Here is an 18,165-nt window from a genome sequence, read left to right on the forward strand (position 1 = left end):
AGGTATGAGATTCCCATTAGAGGCTGCTAATTGTTTCCACACCATTAGTGACAGTTATCTAATGAAGGATATTTAACTAGGCGCTGTAGTATATCACAGTTCTCTCCTGCAGGAAGGCAATGGAGCCCAGTGTGTGCCCTTTACCACCCGACCCACCTCAGAGGGGGGGGGGCACCAGCAGGCCCGCACATGAGAACCGATTCAAACAAATAGGCGCAGTGAAAGTTTCTTTAATCAGAAGGTGCAAAAGTCACGAATCCACAACAAACACAAGCATAATTACATTTGCAATCAGAAACAGCGTCTTAACAGACGGCATGTCAACATTAAACTGCGTTACAGTTCAGCCCACGATTTCACCTAAAGTCAGATTTACGTTCAATCCAAACAATCCATACATTTAGAACAATGTAATTAAAAGCGTCACCAACATTCCCGACAGTAAACAAGGCGAAAGTCTTTAGCGTTTTATGATACAGCGGTAAAAAGGAGTATATACACGTGGTGCTGCTGTGGGCCTGTGCAGGGGAAACATCTGGAATGGGAGAGAAGAAGCTTGGTCGTGATCAGTCAGGTCCAGGATGGAGAGCAGCTGGGCGGTCCAGGCGTCACTCACCGTCCTGCTCCAGCTCCTTCTTCAGGCTGCAGAGCACAGAGGAGAGCTCAGGGTCAGACACACGGACGCTTCATGGTGCTAAATGTGCTGTTAATGTGAGATGTTGTTAGATGTTAGAGCTTGTGAATGCTCCTGGTACCTTTTCAGGTAGGCGTGCACGTTGTCAAAGCCTTGGTGTTTGGCCAGATACACCAGCACCCCCGTGGCACAGCGGCCGTCTCTGGCCCGGCAGAAGCTGCAGTTGCAGATCCCTCTGCACGGTGGACAGACCCACTCCTGAGCAGGAACATGGAGACAGGTCAGACACACACACACACACACACTCTCACTCTCTCTCTAACATGGTCCAATCGTAACCACTCTGTACTCACTGGATCCAGCAGAGCGTCCCGGACCTCCTCTCCGTAGCGGTTGCGGAGACACGGGCCGCAGAACTGACCCCTGACCCCCACACACTCCGGGTCGCGACAGTTGGTTTTGGTGTCGGTGGTCTTCTGGCGGCACTGGTGACAAGTGGAGCCCTGAGGGGGAGATCACGAAAAAGGTTCAAACTTTGGGCCGAGCGTTCACACCTGCCAGACTGGATCTCCGTGGCAACAGTGGGACCTACGGTGGAGCTGTTGTAGACCTTCTCCCGCACGTTCTCACAGATGTTTTGGAGTTCTGCTTCGGTGATGTCCTCCACCGGTATCACTGTGTGGGGGATGGCCTTCATGCCTGAGGAGGCACGGCGACACGGCTGCGGCGGGCAGAGATGTGGGTTTTTGTTTGTTTTTTGCAATTTCTTTTTATTGAAGCAGATGTTCATGACATTGTGCATACAGGTTTAGGGGATTTGAGACCATTTGTTATATGGAGAGAGAGATAGAGAGAGAAGAGAGGAAGGTTGTGACATCCCTACTATTATTGTTGAACTTTATACATAGACCCTGAGGTAGAGTACAAGTGGGCTGGACCACAGAGATGTGGTTAATGTACAATATGAACCCTGCTTAAGATCGGGGGGCGCTCTAATGCGCGTTCGGCTCTGTTACCCGCTCGTCCGTCTCCTCGAAGAGGCGGCTCCTGCGCACCAGGTTGAAGCGGTCCTCTGGCTCCTCCTCCTCTGGCGTGGGGCTGGGGGGTCCGCCCACCTGCGCGCGGGACCGAGTGTGGGGTCGACTCGTGTTCACTGGGTATCTCCTCAAAGTTCTAACTGATAAGGTAGACGTCCGCACAGAGCCTCGGGGCTGAAATGATTCAAACAGTAACGAGTTAAAACCTCAGCTAGTCACCGCTGCCCCGCTCCACCAATCTGATGGTTCTCTCTTCTGGGTTAGTTACCTTTGTCTCCATACGTCTTGGGAAAAGGCCGGGCACTTTATTCAGCTCCGCCATGAGCTTTGCCAGCTGAAAGAAAACAAGACAAATTCAGGCGATTGCCAGTCGAAGCTCCGCCCACACAGAGACTGAACATCTAAGTGTGAGGTCGTACCATGGCTTTGTTCTCCTTTATGTTCAGGGCTCTTTTGTCCATGATGTTCTCCTCCTCGTTGTCTGAGTCCACCACTGTGGGCGGAGGGAGCGGTTCAGGCGCAGGCCTCTTCCTTCCCTCCTTGCCGGTGGGAAACTTCATGGCGATCTTCAGCGTGTTGGGTCTGCGGCCGCGACTCCGACTGCCAGAGTTCACTTTCTGCAACAACACAGACTTTACTTAGAGGCTTAGAGAGACAGAACGCTCACGGTGCCCGACACGGCTCCCTGTGAAGCTCCTCTGCCAGCAGCCTTCGCCCCTGTGAACTCACCATGGTGCCCATCTGACTGCTGATCTCGTTGTCCTCAAACCCGCTACAGAAATCCTCTTCATCCTCAAACACCTTTGGCTTCTCCCTCATCTGCCTCGCCGCTCTCAAGCTGCTGCTCCTCTACACAGACGACAGACACAGAGAGTTTGTTAGTCGCAGCAAACAATGCAAAAAAACATCACACACAGATCTGAAGGCCTCGATTGAAGATTGGACTCGGTGTTAGACTGCTACCGTATTTGCAAAGCCGCCATCAGAGCCAAAGCTGTCACAGCTATCATCAGAGGAGGAGGAGGAAGACTCCATGGGAACCAGAGGGACGCTGCGGAAGCTCCTTAGACTCATCCTGGTGGATGGAGCCTGAGCTGCGAGGGTCTGAGGAGAACATGGGAGAAGAAGATCAGACAAAGGAGAAACACACAGAATATGGAGATTTCTTCACTTTTGAAAAACTCAACGTAGTTTAGTGTTGTAGTTTGGAAAGTGGACCCCGCAAACGGTTAAAAACAAGAAGCTATTCGAAAATAAGTCGCTTAATTTAACATTTACCGTGACAAAGTTTCTCTGAACTGCACATGTAGCCAGCTAGCGGCTAACAGCTAGCATTGGTTTAAAATTCTAAAGCAAATGGCTGACGGACACACCCCGCAACAAAACCAGGCCGAGAAGCTACAACATTCATCGGAATGTGGAGGTTGTGCCGTATTACCGATGGAAGACGCGACTTACTTACTTTGTTTCCATGACAGGCAGTTATCTTAACACGCAATTACTCTGTGTAATATCTTAACCCCAAACGGCTCATTCATTGTAAATCCTGGCGCCTGTTAAACGGAATTAACCGCAATACTGAACCGAAAGTGTAATGGCATCAAATGCAACTATCTGTAGCTGCAGCGGTGATGAATATAAACTGTGTATAACACTGTGATAAGAGCGGGATCTTAACTATAAAAACGGTTTATGTGTTGAGTTAGTCGTTACAGTCTGGATCAAAATAAGTTCATAAGTTATTTGTTACAGTTTGATCTGACGCGTGCATCATTGTGTTGTTTTTTTCCTTACCTTAGATCGAGTTGAAGGCATTTTGTTCCTGAAGAAACCCGCGTAAACACAAACGCACAGAAGTAGCAGCAGTAGCGTGCACACACAGCCTGCAGAGAGTCGAACAATGCGCCGAGCGAGCTGCACACCGGCAGAGTGGAGGTTCGGTTCCCGCGCCACAGACAAGTCCTGGAAGGTACGTAAAATGTTTGCAGCAACACGAACCACAAATGCAGAATCTAAAAGCAACTGGAGGTCAAACACAGAATTGAAAATCTTTTGGTATTTTTGCTAAAATGATGCGCGTGTCTTGACTTTAAATCGTAACCCATAGATGATTTATTTGAGACGTTTTGAAATTGTACGTATAGTGCGCTTCCGGGTGCTTTAACGTGGCGCGAATTTCTGGGGTTGTAAATTTGCATCCTACGCGGGTAAAGTCCCTCCACCGGTCAGGATTATGAAATGTGGTGGGAGAACAAGGGAAGAGGAGTGTGTTATAAATAGATTAAGACATGGACACGGAGGGTTAGACGGCACATTATATGAAGTAATGAAACATGAATCTTGATAGGTTTGTTTGTGTGTGTGACATGTTGTCTGTACTGAATAAGAAGATGTTGGTAATGCAGCCTTTGTTGTTAAACTACACAGAAGAAGAGTCTTCTCCAACTGAAGTAACTTGATGTAGAGAGGTAATAATTAAGTAACAACTCATTGGGCATTTTGATTTCATTTATTTAAAATATTTGGTGCCTTTTTTCATTCACACACACAATATGTCAGCACACTTTAAAAATAAGAACAACACATTTTTAAGTAGTAACCATGCAGACATACATCACAGGCATCTATGGGATAAACTGAGCCAGATTCTCTCTTATAAGAAGCAAAGTGTCACGTCATATGTCATATATCATAGCCCAACATGCTATTAGAACTTTCCGGCTCCACTACTTCCTCCTCTGCCCCCCCTCCTCTGTCGCCCTCTGACTGGTTTAATGTCCTGACGTTGTGGTCTTTTTGGACGCTCCACTTTGGTCCACCCTCCTTCGCCGGCTTTAGCCTCCTCTTTTTTGGAGCTGGAGCTTTCTGTCACAGGCGTCATACCTGGTATGGTCTTGGGTGGGCGGTTCTGTGTGCCAACGGTGTAACTGTTGGACCGCGGCCTCCACGGCTGTTGTGACGTCCTGCTGGTTTTATTCTGAGCCGAGTTGTTTCTAGTGTTGGTGGAGGCGTGTCCTCTCCCCTGTCCTCCTCTAGGAGTTGAGCTGTGCCTGTAGTAGTCCTGCACCGCCCCTGCACTGAGCCGGCGCTCTCGCTCTCTCTCCATGGCGCTTTCTGAGGTGGTGCTTGAACAGCTGCTGCCCTTTGACCCCAGGTGTAGCTGGGAAATCTTGGCTGACAGGTTGCTAGTTGCTGAGGACCTGCGCGAGTCGTTCCAGAGAGAGGAATGGGGGCTCCTGGGAGATAGACGCAGGGCAGCAGCATAGGAAGCGGGCTGGAGATAATTAGCAGACTGGTACTGTGGCACCGTACGGCCATTAGAGCTACCGGGACTCGGCTGCTTGATTTTTTGGTTATTCTTCTGTCTCAAGCTCACACTGTACATCCATGTGGGATCAATACCTAAAACAAAGGACACAGAGAGTTAATATGGCTTTTGTATCACCTGAGTTGGATTAAAGGCCTCGTCTGTCTGATACTGCTCATTTTCACAATCAAGGGCAACAAATGTTTTTTTAGCAGTAGTGGCTTGGATCTCAACTACATCACCCAACACTCCTGTACCTGAGTTGGACTTGCTCCAGGGGCTCCAGTCGTCAGTAGCTGGTGTTGTTTCAATCACCAACTCCACTGTCTTGATCTCATCCTGAGCAGCAATGAGACTCCACCTCACCGGGCAGCTGTGTCTTGTAGATTTTGGTGACATAACATCGTTCTGTAGTGCAGAGAGAGAGAGGGAGTCGAAAATGCACATTCAGCGACTTTGGTGCATAATATAAATACATAAACACAAAACAGGCCCTGGTGTTACCTCATAGGTGACGGTGTAGTCCACAGTGTGGTTGTCATCAAGTCCAACAATCCATTTATCCATCACAAAAGGTGGCTGGATTACAAAAACATTGGTTTAGAGAAATTTGAAAAAATACAACAACAATATTGCTAAAAAAAAAACATCCAACTTCCTAAAATGTGAGTAATGTGTTTTTGCACCTTGGTCATTCTGAGAGTCTCCACATCGTGGCGGTTTGCATTAAAGACGACATCTTTGATGTAGGTTATGGCGATGTTATCCCCATCCAGCTCCAAGTACATCTTCCATTTGCAGTCCTTAAAGAGAGAGGTAATGACGTGAAAGCGGAGCCATTCTGGCACTTTCACAAACAAACTGGCCACTGCATTGTAGGAAAAAGTTACACAAGGCTGGACTCTGTGTGGAGACGATGCTCACTCCTGTACATAAACCAACAGCACAACCTAGAGGTAGATTGTTGCCATTGGAAAGCTAAAGACACAAAGCTCACAGGAGCAGACAGCAATTCTAACAACAAATACGTCTAGAAGGAAAAAAAATAGAAGTTGAGACAAAGGACAGAATCTGATCAAAATCCTGTTTGAGTCTGACGCACAATATCACAGACATGGTTACTGCACTGCTACAAGATGATGATGGTGAGAAAACCAATCAAATGACCAAAATAAGAATCCTATTTCTCGATGGGCTCCAGGATGAATTTCTGCAGACATTGAATCGGTGGATTTGAGGTAATATGAGTGACATTTGTACATTTTGTCATGAGTTGCAGCTTCCCGCATACATCAAACCCGTGAGGCACAAATCTAAACAATTCCCCAGCGCCAAACCCCCCCTGCATACTGAATGCTGACGAAGCAAGTAATGATTCTGCCGATCCCGAAAATCCAGCCAGGAAGCCACAGGTCACTGCTTAACCACACAGGGTTCATGGCACAGGCCAATCTATTGTGCAGGGATCACAGGGAACCACATCAGAGGAGTGGCTCTGACACACTCGTCTGAGGAGCCTTTAGCCCTCTCCTGCATCGTCCCCGGGGGCTGGAAAAGCCTCAAAGGTGTTGGGGGGGGGGTGAGGGGGGGGAAGCATCAGCATGCCTCTGGCTCAGAGACGCACCAGTGGCCTCGCGCTGGCCCGGTGTCGGCCCTGGCCGGTCTCGCCGGGGCTCCCAGGTCCATGCTAGTCTAATCACTCCAGCAGAAACAATGTCTGGTAATGATGCCTAGGACCCAAGTGCGTCTAATGACAACTCATACATAATTCAGCACCTTTCACTTGGCTGCTCGGTGATATCCTCATTAGTAGGGGACCCTCAGTGGCTGTCAGATGGTGGCCGCACAATCGCAGGCCCTCATTTTGTCTTTGAGAAGTGCAGCTGCTTCCATGACATCGCCAGCAAAGAGGGGCGAAGGAAAAAAAAAATGCAGTGCGGGTTTGTTTTATTTAGTGCAAAAAACCTTCCAGTTTGTAAAAACAAGGCTGACACAGAACCTGACACCAGGCAGGGGAAAATAATTAGCTCTCATTTTCTCAGCCTCCTGTTTCCTTCTCCCTGCTGTGTTTTCTACCCACTAAACCACCACATGTCAGAAGAAATGGGAGGCAATTAGCAGGCTCGTTTCAGCCCTGCCGAACACACTGAAAGAGGACTATTTATGATGGGACAATGAACAGCTGAAAGATTAAATAACATTTGCCTTTTAAAAAGAAAATGACTTCTGGCTAAATGGTCTATTTTTGCTTAAATTCAAACAGCAAGTGGAGAGAGCCAAACCTTTCTCCACACTTTGAGACGCCAACAAAGGGGCTGCGAGCAAATGGAGGTGGATGTGCGACTGAGGCTGAAGGATGAAATGTTTTATTTGTCTGCCGGCGGCGTCAATGGTCATTGTAACGGCTGTCGACGTTAAGATGGTCATCAAGAAGAATCCTCAGAGCAAACAGCTGCAGGGCCATTCAGCCCATTCTCTACTTCGGGTTTGGAAACCAGAAATAATGACCTCACTGGTAAAAAATGTGATTTACAGTCCGGATCAAAGTAGGTATGGGGGTTAGTTTGGTGGTATTTGAATGATCGGTGCAAACTCACAGACTTCCCCTTTCCTGCTTTCCAGTGGTAACCAAACACCAGCTCCAGATTCACTGATTTACTGCTTTCTTCCTTCTGCTCCAGCTCATCCTGGGAGGAGATGAAGAGGAAGAGACGTTACAGAGATCCATCTTACTGGAGGATACAGCCGGTAAAGTAGCGTAGGCAGCTTACCTTCAACAGCGGCGGGAAGTGGACCAGCCCGAGGTATTTATTAATGAGATTCTCAATTTCATCCTGCCAAAGAGGAAACACAGAGGGTCAACACAAATGTAAAGGTTGTCGCTTTGTGTGTGTGCATATGTGTGTGAGACCTGTGTGTGTGTGTGTGTGTGTAACGGGGCCTTGCCTTGATGTGCATGATGTGACCTTTGGAGTTGATCCCCATGTCCCTCATGTCGCTCTCCCCGAGCAGCAGCAACCTCTTGCCGGTGATGTGATTTTCCTTAAAGAGGTCGGCGTACAGCTGCGTCTCGTCCTCGCCTGAGACACGACAGGGAGAAACACGGAACGCTTCAGAAAAAAAAGCACACGCACCAAGAAACAGGATTTAAAACAGATCAAATGAGAGAAACTAACAAACAAACCTGCTCCGAATATCTGCTGCATCCAAAAGTACTGCGGGAGAGAAAGAGTGGTGTGTTAGTTTGTAACCTGGGGTGAGAGTCGTACTCAATGATGACATCACTCATACTGACCACATTCTCCTCTGTCCAGGTGTAGATGTCCAGCGTGGGCAGCAGCTAAGATAAACAGGAGTGAGACAACATTAGAATCAGATATAGAAAGTCAAAAACAAAAATCACAGCATGTAAATAAACCTTATTAAAATGGAAAATCACCATGTTTTCCCTGCGCTCACAGCCATTATTTTTCCGGTTATTGTGCTGTGTGATTACCGTGTCTCGCCTCTAATGGTCTACATCCAACCCCATATGTCCATCTGACTGATCTAGCGTGATCTATTTGAGCGATAAATCATTTTTCCTGCGCTCATTAAATGTAATCAGGCAGAAACTTGCCAGCCAAAATAAAGATTTCATCATTATGATCGCGAGACTGGTGTGTAACAACAGAAATAATGCGATGGGAAATTGGAGGAAAGACGACTAAATGAATGAATAATCCCCCCCCCCCCCCCCCCCCCATTCACCGTCTTCTTCCCATGACATCTGATAACAGTTTAGATTATGATGCTGAATGTTCTCAATAGAAGCCATTTGAGCGGCGCACACTTCTGTGCAGCCTGCCGCCTTGTAAAGCCCCTCAGCCCCTGCAGCACTTTCCGCCTACTCCAGCGCTGCAGTCGGAAGTAAACAGATTCAAAAACACTCTGGCAGAAAGTCTGACTACAGATGTGGCTTAATTGAAGTGACATAACATCACTTTTCTGCCGGCGCATTGTGTTTCCGCAAATGAACTGCTGAGCTCCTTTTTATTGGGATCCACCACATTCTGTTGACAAGAGGTACAAATTGTAAAGTCAGTGTGTGGCGCCTTGTGTGTGTGTGTGTGTGACTGCTTGTGTGTGTGTGTTTAGAGGGCTGTAAATGCTTTAGAGTTGTGTTTAATTCACACAATCCTGCCCCCATGTGGCCTCACAAGCAGCTGAACCAAATCCTAAAGAGAATCCAAACGTGGCGCCGTCTCCATGTTTTACTACAAACCCGCATCACTTTACAGACGCAACTTTTAGGCGTAGTGAGTAAAGAACGCAGCTGAGTTTCCGTGCAGGTTTGAGGTTTGAAGCCCGGTGACGCTGCGCATGTCTGGAGGGATTGAAACCTTCGGGATAGATTCAACTCCACCTGTGAAAATGTAAATCCGACTGTTTGATGACACGAAAGAATCAAACAAGTCTCAAGATTAGAGCCTGAAAGCCCCGGATGAACCGTAACACCTGCCTGAGCTCTAACATACAGTGCAGGATGACACGTGTTTGTATGTGTGTGTGTCTGTGTGTGTCTGTTTGTGTGGTGTGTTCTCCTGTCTCTGCCAATCAGACAGCAGCACTGCGATCCAGCTCTAAGTTTGTCGGAATGAAGTTTTTCTCCTCCTCTGGCGTGAGTCGTGCACGCTTAGGTGAAACAGGAAGTTCCTCTCCCGCTGACGTGAGCCCCGGGTCAGCCCGAGGATAAAAACCTGTACTTTCCTATCCTGGTGAGACACTGCAACTCCGCAACTGCGCTCCACATCCAGAACAAATTGGCCAATCTTAATGTCAGCAAAATGTCACTTCATCATAAAAGCTGCAGCTCCTCTAAGCAAGCGGGCATCAGGCGGCTCTTTGTGCACAGCATGGCACCACAATCCAGTGCATTAGGCATAAATGACATTCATATTATCCATAGGTGGAGGGATTGGAATACGCTCTACATGTCTGTGTGGCGCTGAGCATTCGCTTCACCGTGAGGGAGGGAGAGAGAGAGAGAGAGAGAGAGAGAGTGAGAGTGCACACCGCGGATAAAAGCTGAGCAGAGAAGAAGAGGAAGAAGAAGAAGAAACGGGCCTGAGGTGCTGAGACGCAGGTGATTAACAAAATAATGATGAAATAATTAAGCGGCTCGTCTTCAAATAGAGCTTCAGTAACAAAACCCACGGTGATGAAATCTACATAAAGACGAAGCTCGGAGCTCACACTAGAAATATTGCTCTTCTTCTTCTTCTGCTGCCTCTCATTTGTTGCCTGCATGTTGCCCTCAGGCCTCCTTGCTCTTTGTTTCGCCTAAACACATTAACATATGGAGATGGACCGATTCGGACAGAAGGACGGGCTGGGGACACTGAGGAGCTCACCGGCGTGTTGGACTGTTCGATGAGTTTGCGTTCCCACATCTTCAGGCGGCGCTCTCTCTCCTTCAGCTCCTGCTCCTTGGTGCTCAGGTCTCTCTCCAGCTTCTTCAGCCGCTCCAGCGTCGCTTCAATCTCACACCTGCACACAGAGAGGAGAGAAGAGAGGGCCATGTGAGGCTGATGACGAGAGAGCGATTCAGTTAGAATGACAATGGACACTTATACTGATGTATTGTTTTAACATCAAGCTGGACTGGATGGAGACTTGTTTTGTCCAGCAGGTGGGGCTGCACTGCATGCTGGGAGTTTACAAGCAAGTGACAACTCCCATGCAAAGTTCCCATGCAGTCTGTCAGGAAGGCCCACGCCTGCTCCTCCCTGCTTCCTACCTCAAAGGACTCATTCAGTTCACCTCCTGAACAACTTGTTCTCTTAAGAGTCCAGCAATTCAGCATCATAAGAGGGACAAGAAAACGGCAACCTTCATCTCAGTCTGCTCCCCTCCTCCTCCTCCTCGTCTCTTTCTGTCTGACATTCAACCTAGAACCTCTCCAGCTCCATAAAAACCTCAAACTGATGCCCAAAAAGAATCTGTTTCCTCTCCTGAATGGCCGCAGGGAGACATATTTGGGGAAGCGGGCGATTACAAAGAAAGAAAGAGACAAAGCGAGGGACGGAACAGGAAGACAAACACAATCAAAGATCCTGGAAAGAGGAGCGACATCATCCTGTGATGTCTGACGCTCGCTCGACCTCTACGACCCGAGCGTGGCCGCCTGGACAACCACGTCGCGGTCGATGTCGCCGCTCACTAGAAGTTGTGAGTAAAAAGCCTCGGCGCAGACAAGCCGCGCACACACACGGAGAGAGAGAGAGGGAGAGAGATAATAAAGTAACAGCTGAGACTCAGGCTGTGCTGAACACCACCAAACCTCCAGCTGCTCATACAGGCCAATTAAACACTTCTACTTGAAAAAGATGGTGATTATTTTTAGGGCCTTATGGGTAAAGAGAGGAAGTATACCCAGATGGATGATTCTTTGGAGTTTTTCATGCCTTTATGTAGCTATCAGTGTGATTATTAAAGATCTATATGCATGATCTCAACTCCTTTTTTCCATCTCGCAGCCCCCGTCAGCTACATTTCCACTGCTTTCTTCCAAACAGTGGCACATTTCCTTAGGCTGAAGCGGTATATTAGCGAGGAAAGCGAGAGTTATAAATACGTCGGCATTACCTCCATTCAGTCTTGTGGTGGAGGAAAGAGTTGCACTGTTGCTGGAGCTGCGTGTCGTTCGACATGGAGTCCAGGGTGGAGAGGATCTGCCTGAACACCGGCCGCTCCTGCGCCCACAGAGGGAACGGTTACAACATCTGTATCTCACGCACACATAGTTTGAGGACGAGGGCGCTGATTTGACCTCGTTGACCTCTCACCTTGGGTTCCGTCATCCAGCATTTTCTCATGAGCTGGGCGAAGCTGGCAGGACAGCAGCTGGGGATGGTTAACCTCTGAAACACACACAGATCAGCCGGGTGAAGCAACAGCTGAAGGACAAATGACCTCCGACCCAGATTGGATCAGATTAGGTGCTACAGAGGAATCACACCACAGTGGAGAAGCAGCAGAAGTGATGTAAAGTTAATAATAAAAGGCTATGATTGGTTAGAATTGATGGTAAATGTATCCAGTATGTCAAATAGATATGAGTGATAAATGTGTATGAATATAAACCACAGATTACATAACGTTCATTTGGCAGACGCTTTTATCCAAAGCGACTTACATTACATTACCACCCTTCGCAGAGGGGGGAGCAATTGAGGGTTCGGTGCCTTGCTCAGGGGCACCTCGGCAGGGGCTCGAACTGGCGACCCTCCGGTTCCAAAGCAGAAGCACTAACCACTGAGCCACTGCCTCCCACAGATAAACAGAGTGTGTGTAAGATGTAAACATATAAGTAAACATAAGTCTGCTTTGTACAAAAGTATAAGTAAACCTGTAGTCTGCAGCAGTATAATAAGTGAAAGTACTTGGTGTGATAGTCTAAGTTAAGTTTCACTTCAGCAAGAAGCCGGTTTGTCAGGTTTGAATGTTTTCACCTCAGTGGAAGAAGGAAAACAAAGAACAGACTGATGTATAGATGCATGTATGGGCAGGCATGAGGAGGTGTATTCATTTGGAAACATTATTCCCTTGTTTTTGTAGAGTTGGAGTGTGTTTGAGTGTGTGAAGCCTTTGCTGTGACAGCGATGCTCCTCAGGCTGTGAGGGTCAACATAAGGGGAACATAAGCACCTCGTGTTTCTCCACCACCAGCCAGGCCACCTGTAAGGCCTCCAGACCGTCAAAGGGAACCTCCCGGGTCAGCATCTCCCACAGCACCTGGGACACAAGGACACAGACGCTCAGCACAGGTACACACACTTCACCCCACTGCAACGTTGTGTGATTTCTGCCTTCTGTCTAATTCTATTCATGTTGGTGTTCATAGGAGCTGTCGTGTGTGTGTGTGTGTGTGGATGTGGCCCATTAACTCACCACCCCGTAGGAGAAGGTGTCGCAGGTCTCGGACACTGGGAGGCTCTGGATGACCTCAGGAGCCATCCAGGGGAACGTGCCCACCAGGGACATGTGCGTCGTGTGGGTCAGGAACTTGGACGCCCCAAAGTCACAGATCTGAGGTGACAAACACAGGTGAGATGTTTAGTTTGTTGCCCAGACATTTACACGTACAGTCCTGATCCCCACATGAGTCACAGAGTTCCCCTCCATCCTCCTCCTCAGCCTCCTTCCTCTGAGCCTTAGCTAAGTTAGCCGCTGCCCTCTTGTGTCCACACACAGCAGAGAAACGGCAGCATCCATGTTTGAATCACAGGCAGCACTGAGGGGAAACTCACCTTAAGAACTTTATCTGATGTCAAAACAACTGTAAAGAGAAAAAGAGACACACTATTGATTATGAATTCATCTAAGGAGAAACCAGTCAGATGTGTTGACATGTTGGTCCCTCACCATTCCTGGACTTCAGGTCTCTGTGGATGACCTTAACTGGGGCCTCTGAATGTAAATAGTGCATTCCTAATGAGGAAATAAAGATAAAGATAAGCAGGCGGCCGCACATCCTACACGTCTCCGTCCCTCCGTCTCTCCCGACCCGCCGCTCATTAAACCCCGGGCCTCTGGCTGATCACGCGCAAAACCTACCGCGTCTTCAAAACACACACGCACACATTCCGAGTGGGACGCCGTGTCTCTGCTTGTTTTCTCTTTTATGAGGTCGTTGCTAATGAGCAAAACAAGAAGACATCTCTCACTGTTTTGACTTTTTTGTCTTTTAAATAAACACATTTCTTCTAGTCAAGTCTGCGAAAAGTTAGGGAGACGCGTGAGGAAATGATCAGCAGCGTGTTTGGAGGACGGGCGTCCGTGTGGCGTCCGTGTGGCGTCCGTGTGGCGTCAGTGTGGTGTTCACCTCTGGCGATGTCTGTGGCCCAGGTCATGATCTGATCCATGTCCATCTCCTCGCTCTCCTCACTGGACAGGTACTGATACAAGGACCCTCTGCTTGCGTACTCTGCGGGGGGAAAGGAAAGACATCTCGTAACCTGGTTTGTGGCATATACCTCCACCAAGGCCAAACCAGCAGGACCAACAATTCAGATCCCAATGAGGAAAATTCCTTATTATGTCTTTAAAATACGTGGATTTACGCTTGGAGGCCTTTATTGAAACACCAACATTAAGTGGGTGAACGTCCGGTCTTTGCTTTGTGAATTAGAGATATCTGGGGACCTCAATGAGGACAAAAGACCTCAAACAAACACTGACAGCAGCTAAACCACACGGGAAACCCTCGCTTGCCCACCATCAATCTCCTACGTCACTGTGCCAGTAATCACACACGCTTGGCACGCGGCCTGATCAACCAGTGCTGCAGTAAACACACAGCCAGTCAGGATTAGGCTGCTTGCTTGTAGAAACTTGATTATGGACTTTGAGTGAGATTCGTCCACCAACATTCCATAGATAATAACTTTCCTGTCTCTCCAGGGAATCTGCACTTTCATTTGGTGTCATCCAATAACTCTGAGGTGGGGGAAGCTGATGGAGAGCGAGCGACCTCCGTGTGTGTGTGGGGGGGGGGGGGTGTGTGTGACACAGGTAATTGTAATTGTGTGTGAATGGAGAGACAAAACTCACTTGAGCACAAAGTCCTTAGTGTACAAACACTAACAAGCAAAACAGAATATATATTACTACACACACACACACACACACACACACACTATCAGATAAGGCCTCATAAAGCCACGGACTCATATGAACCACGTGGCTGCTAATCACTTTTATTGACCAGTGGAACAAATCATGTCTGGGACAAGTCCAAACATGTCCCGTGAGATGTTCAGCATTCTCTACCTGGGTTGATTGATAAGTTCTAAGCTTGGCATTGAACTCTCTCTGTCACATTCCAACTCTCCTGTCTCCTGATGTAAACCAGACTCCAACTAAAAGCCCCTTTCCAGGTCTCAGGTCAGTGTTCCGTGTCCTTTTGTCTGGGGCTCTGTCCACCCTGGTGTTCAGGGATCAGCTGGGGTCTGCGTGTGTGTTTGCGTTGCCTGTTTGTTCTAGTGTAATTCTTCCGACAGGGAGGAGGGAGTGCAGGCTGGAAATAATATTTAAAAATAGATTTGCAGCCACTGTGTCTCAGAGTGTAAACAGAGGTTTTATGATGCAGCAGCGTATCTGATAGAAAGTGTTTGTAATTTGACCCCACAAAGGGAAAAACGGTGTTTGATGGAGAGAAAACACACTTCCATGAATGCTGCTGGAAGTGTGTTGTGCCTCCGCATAAAGGATTCAAACCATCACACACGATGAGACAGCACAGCCTGATCCAGATTTCAGATGAAGCTCAAACAAAAACATCTGCCGATCGCTCCTAAATCCTCATGTTTACCTTTATAGCACAGATAAGAGCTCAGAATGACACTTTAATTAGATCTCTATGCAATCACCTGCTGTACATTCCTGCCATTAGAGAGTTTGCTTACAGGTTTTCCTCTGCCTCCATCCCCCAACACACACACACACACACAAAGAGCACACAACTACTGTATCAATGTGTGCGCTTCCTGAACTCTCACACATTCACCCGTGCTTCCATAGAAACCTCAGTGTTAAGCAGACGACATCATACAGGCCCGTCTGAGCCGCGGCGTGCTCCATCACAGGTGGAAACAGCAGGACCACGAGCTCTGCCGGTGTTAATAAGAGATTCATATGAAAGAGAGAGCACACAGGCTGCCTAATAACTTACCCGTAACGATTCCATAGTTGGGCGGTTCGACGATGGCGCCGTAAAACTGAATGATGTTGCGATGGCGGAGGACGCTGAGGATTTCAACCTGCGAGTTAAACACGACGACACAACGGGAGTGAAACTTTCCTTTAATGATCACAGAGGTCAGCGGCTGCCAGAGAGAACAGAACCCTGACGAAACCAATTCATCTAATTGTAGCCAAACACTGTAATTAAAAGAACAATCGGTTGAATGTGAAGAGATTACATTATTATTTTCCGCGGAACAATCATCTCTCAGAAAAAAACACACACTTGAGTGAAGTTGAATGGATATCTTTGATCTTTCGGAATTTCATAAAAGAAATTATGACTAATTTTGCTGAACATGCTATCACAAGCCAACAAATGTAATAGAATTTCCCTGAAAAGATTTCGATGATAATTCTTTTTGTCTTAAAGACAATGAGGCTGTCATTTGAAAGTAATTTCCAGAACTGCCTGCGCTTTAATTGGGCCAAATACATTCTTTCTTTTGGCAATAATGTTTCTTTTGAAGCACAATCTTGCAGACTAAGAGTGGGGGAGTATAATGACCATGAGTGATGGGTACAGAAGTCACCACATCCCACTAAATGGGCCGGCAATTAAAATGATTACTATACTGACAATTAAAAAGTATATGAAAAGCTCAGGCAATTATGAGCCCTACCTCATTTTCAATCTGCAGCAGCTTTTTCACCGCCACCTCTTTGTCCGCCGAGATCCACCTGGCTCTGTACACGCTCCCGAAGCTTCCGCCGCCGCATTTCTCGTGGAACAGGACGTCGTCGAACTTAATTAACACGAAGGAGCCGTTGGGAGACGACATCTCATAGTGACGCCGGGCAACGACTCGGCTTCTGGTGGAGGACGAGAGAGGGCGGAAGACATTGATTGAGGTTAACAGCCACCCTGAATGCCACACGTGCGACTGAGACTAACGTGACCCCAAAGAGGCCGCAGTGCCCTCAAAGTTCCAGTGTGATCTCCCTGATCTTAGCCTGGTCCCCGAGTGAGCTGAGGGGCCAGACTCTGCTTGTATAAGGATGATGGCATGCCTGATATGCTGCCATGGGTCGCATTACTCTAGCTGCAGTCTATTTTGAAAGGCCGCATGCGAGGGGAGAGAATCGGGGGGAAGTGTCACTGCAGAAGAAAAAACACAATTTGTGATGATAAAGTGTCTCGGCCCTGGTGTTCTCTTTGAGGGCCAGACTAAGTAGAGGAGCTGGTCTGGCCTGTGGAAACCCCAGATCCGCTGTATTTATGTACGACAGGGTTACAAACACAATGCAGCCAAACTGGAGCCCACACCAAACAATTAGCTTTCCCTTTTGTTTGTGCATAACAGCATAAAAGCATCTTGTAAAGAAATAATTCGGTCATTACAGGAAATTGTAGCTCTGTTATTGTTCATAGGTTTCCCCATTTACAGCACAGCAATTATGGCTTTTAAAAGGCTGTTACCTGGGTGTTCATTGGGATTGCTATCCATCCCAGCAGGGAATGCATCCATTGTCACAGAGGGGAGCCAATGCTCTCTGCTCAGTCCCCTTGTGTTCGTGCACTACTTCCCTGCTTCACACCAATCTGCTCTGCTCTACAGCACTACAGCAGCCATCATGTGCGTCCGCCGGAGGAGCGTCGCTGACTGAGACATGAGCCTCCGTGCTGACAGCTGCAAATGTTGCAATCGAAAAGGCCCGATGGCAGCTAAGATATGTCTAATGTGATCGACACGGAATGGAAAGCCGCGTCGCAGGACATCACTAGTTGCAGGCGGGAGAGTGAGTGAAAACACGATCGATATGTTTCAATCACACTGCACACATATCGCTTATTATAGGACGGTAATACATTAATTATATGCAGGTGTGAAGTTTGCATACATGTTATAAAAGCGTGTAAATAAAGCATAGAGTACACACAGTTACATCGGTGATATTAGGAGGAAAGGCGCAGAGACATATTCTATTAAAGGCTTATTTGCGCTGCTGTAACTGCGACAGAAGGCAGAAACATAGAAACATAAAGTACATGACAGTAAACACCCCGCATCCATTCACACAGCAGCCTAATATCCCGTGTGTGCGCTATTTATTACAAATGCTGATTTACACTCATATGCGTGTCACTGAAGGCAACACGCAGACATGTCAACAAGCGAGCTAACTTTCCTCCAATTAGTAGCATTAACGCGCTGCCCTGTGCGGTGTGTAAGTGTGTGTGTGAGGGTAAAGCGTCTTACCGGTCAGAAAGTAAACTTAGTGTGAGCGCCGCGGTTCTTCTCAGTTCCGGGAAATCGCGTGACGTCCCGAATTCCCCCGTCGGTTGATTTACAAGTTGCTCAACTTTCCGCTGGCAGCCATCAACAGAGCACGAATCCCGATGACAACAGCTCCCCCCGCTGGACGCGATGGGAATAGCACGCGTTCACTGGGGTTTCTGTC

General features: G+C 47.8%; 2 protein-coding genes across 3 annotated transcripts; both read right to left on the reverse strand.

The window, feature by feature from the left end:
• Positions 1 to 229: 229 nt before the first annotated feature.
• Positions 230 to 3,622, reverse strand: cdca7a (cell division cycle associated 7a). The gene is made up of 10 exons (XM_076169939.1): positions 3,466 to 3,622; positions 2,635 to 2,775; positions 2,401 to 2,520; positions 2,091 to 2,288; positions 1,940 to 2,005; positions 1,651 to 1,845; positions 1,227 to 1,355; positions 988 to 1,137; positions 756 to 892; positions 230 to 642 (listed from the first exon to the last, which is right to left on the reverse strand). The coding sequence occupies exons 1-10, from the start codon at positions 3,484 to 3,486 to the stop codon at positions 609 to 611; spliced, it is 1,191 nt and encodes a 396-aa protein (XP_076026054.1). The 5' UTR covers positions 3,487 to 3,622; the 3' UTR covers positions 230 to 608.
• A 539-nt stretch (positions 3,623 to 4,161) lies between these two features.
• map3k20a (mitogen-activated protein kinase kinase kinase 20a) lies at positions 4,162 to 18,065 on the reverse strand. 2 transcript variants are annotated; one of them, XM_076169929.1, is made up of 20 exons: positions 17,964 to 18,065; positions 16,386 to 16,575; positions 15,692 to 15,779; positions 13,844 to 13,945; positions 13,384 to 13,449; positions 13,269 to 13,297; positions 12,910 to 13,047; positions 12,667 to 12,753; positions 11,806 to 11,880; positions 11,606 to 11,712; positions 10,372 to 10,507; positions 8,274 to 8,318; positions 8,163 to 8,193; positions 7,925 to 8,058; positions 7,750 to 7,812; positions 7,576 to 7,665; positions 5,665 to 5,781; positions 5,483 to 5,557; positions 5,236 to 5,386; positions 4,162 to 5,073 (listed from the first exon to the last, which is right to left on the reverse strand). In XM_076169929.1, exons 2-20 carry the CDS (start codon positions 16,542 to 16,544, stop codon positions 4,379 to 4,381), a joined length of 2,388 nt encoding a protein of 795 aa, XP_076026044.1. In that variant the 5' UTR covers positions 16,545 to 16,575; positions 17,964 to 18,065; the 3' UTR covers positions 4,162 to 4,378. The 2 variants fall into 2 exon arrangements, with proteins under 2 accessions (XP_076026044.1, XP_076026046.1); XM_076169931.1 differs by lacking the exon at positions 17,964 to 18,065 and adding an exon at positions 17,183 to 17,409.
• Between the last annotated feature and the right edge of the window lie 100 nt (positions 18,066 to 18,165).

Source organism: Genypterus blacodes, unplaced genomic scaffold (genome assembly GCF_046128005.1).
Source record: "Genypterus blacodes isolate CSIRO-AG114 ecotype Tasmania unplaced genomic scaffold, CSIRO-AGI_Gbla_v1 ptg000214l_1, whole genome shotgun sequence".
Classification (NCBI taxonomy): domain Eukaryota; kingdom Metazoa; phylum Chordata; class Actinopteri; order Ophidiiformes; family Ophidiidae; genus Genypterus; species Genypterus blacodes.

What these genes read in the sequence shown, in the direction of transcription:
- cdca7a (XM_076169939.1), bottom strand. Translation starts at nt 3,486, where the DNA reads ATGCCTTCAACTCGATCTAAG. An exon ending in TCGAGGAGACGGACGAGCGG is followed by an intron (nt 1,356 to 1,650) that starts GTAACAGAGCCG and finishes TGCCCGCCGCAG; the next exon opens with CCGTGTCGCCGTGCCTCCTC. An exon ending in GTGCACGCCTACCTGAAAAG is followed by an intron (nt 643 to 755) that starts GTACCAGGAGCA and finishes TGTGCTCTGCAG; the next exon opens with CCTGAAGAAGGAGCTGGAGC.
- map3k20a (XM_076169929.1), bottom strand. Translation starts at nt 16,544, where the DNA reads ATGTCGTCTCCCAACGGCTCCTTCGTGTTAATTAAGTTCGACGACGTC. An exon ending in GCAGCAGATATTCGGAGCAG is followed by an intron (nt 8,059 to 8,162) that starts GTTTGTTTGTTA and finishes GTCGTGTCTCAG; the next exon opens with GCGAGGACGAGACGCAGCTG. An exon ending in ACTTCCCGCCGCTGTTGAAG is followed by an intron (nt 7,666 to 7,749) that starts GTAAGCTGCCTA and finishes ATCTCCTCCCAG; the next exon opens with GATGAGCTGGAGCAGAAGGA.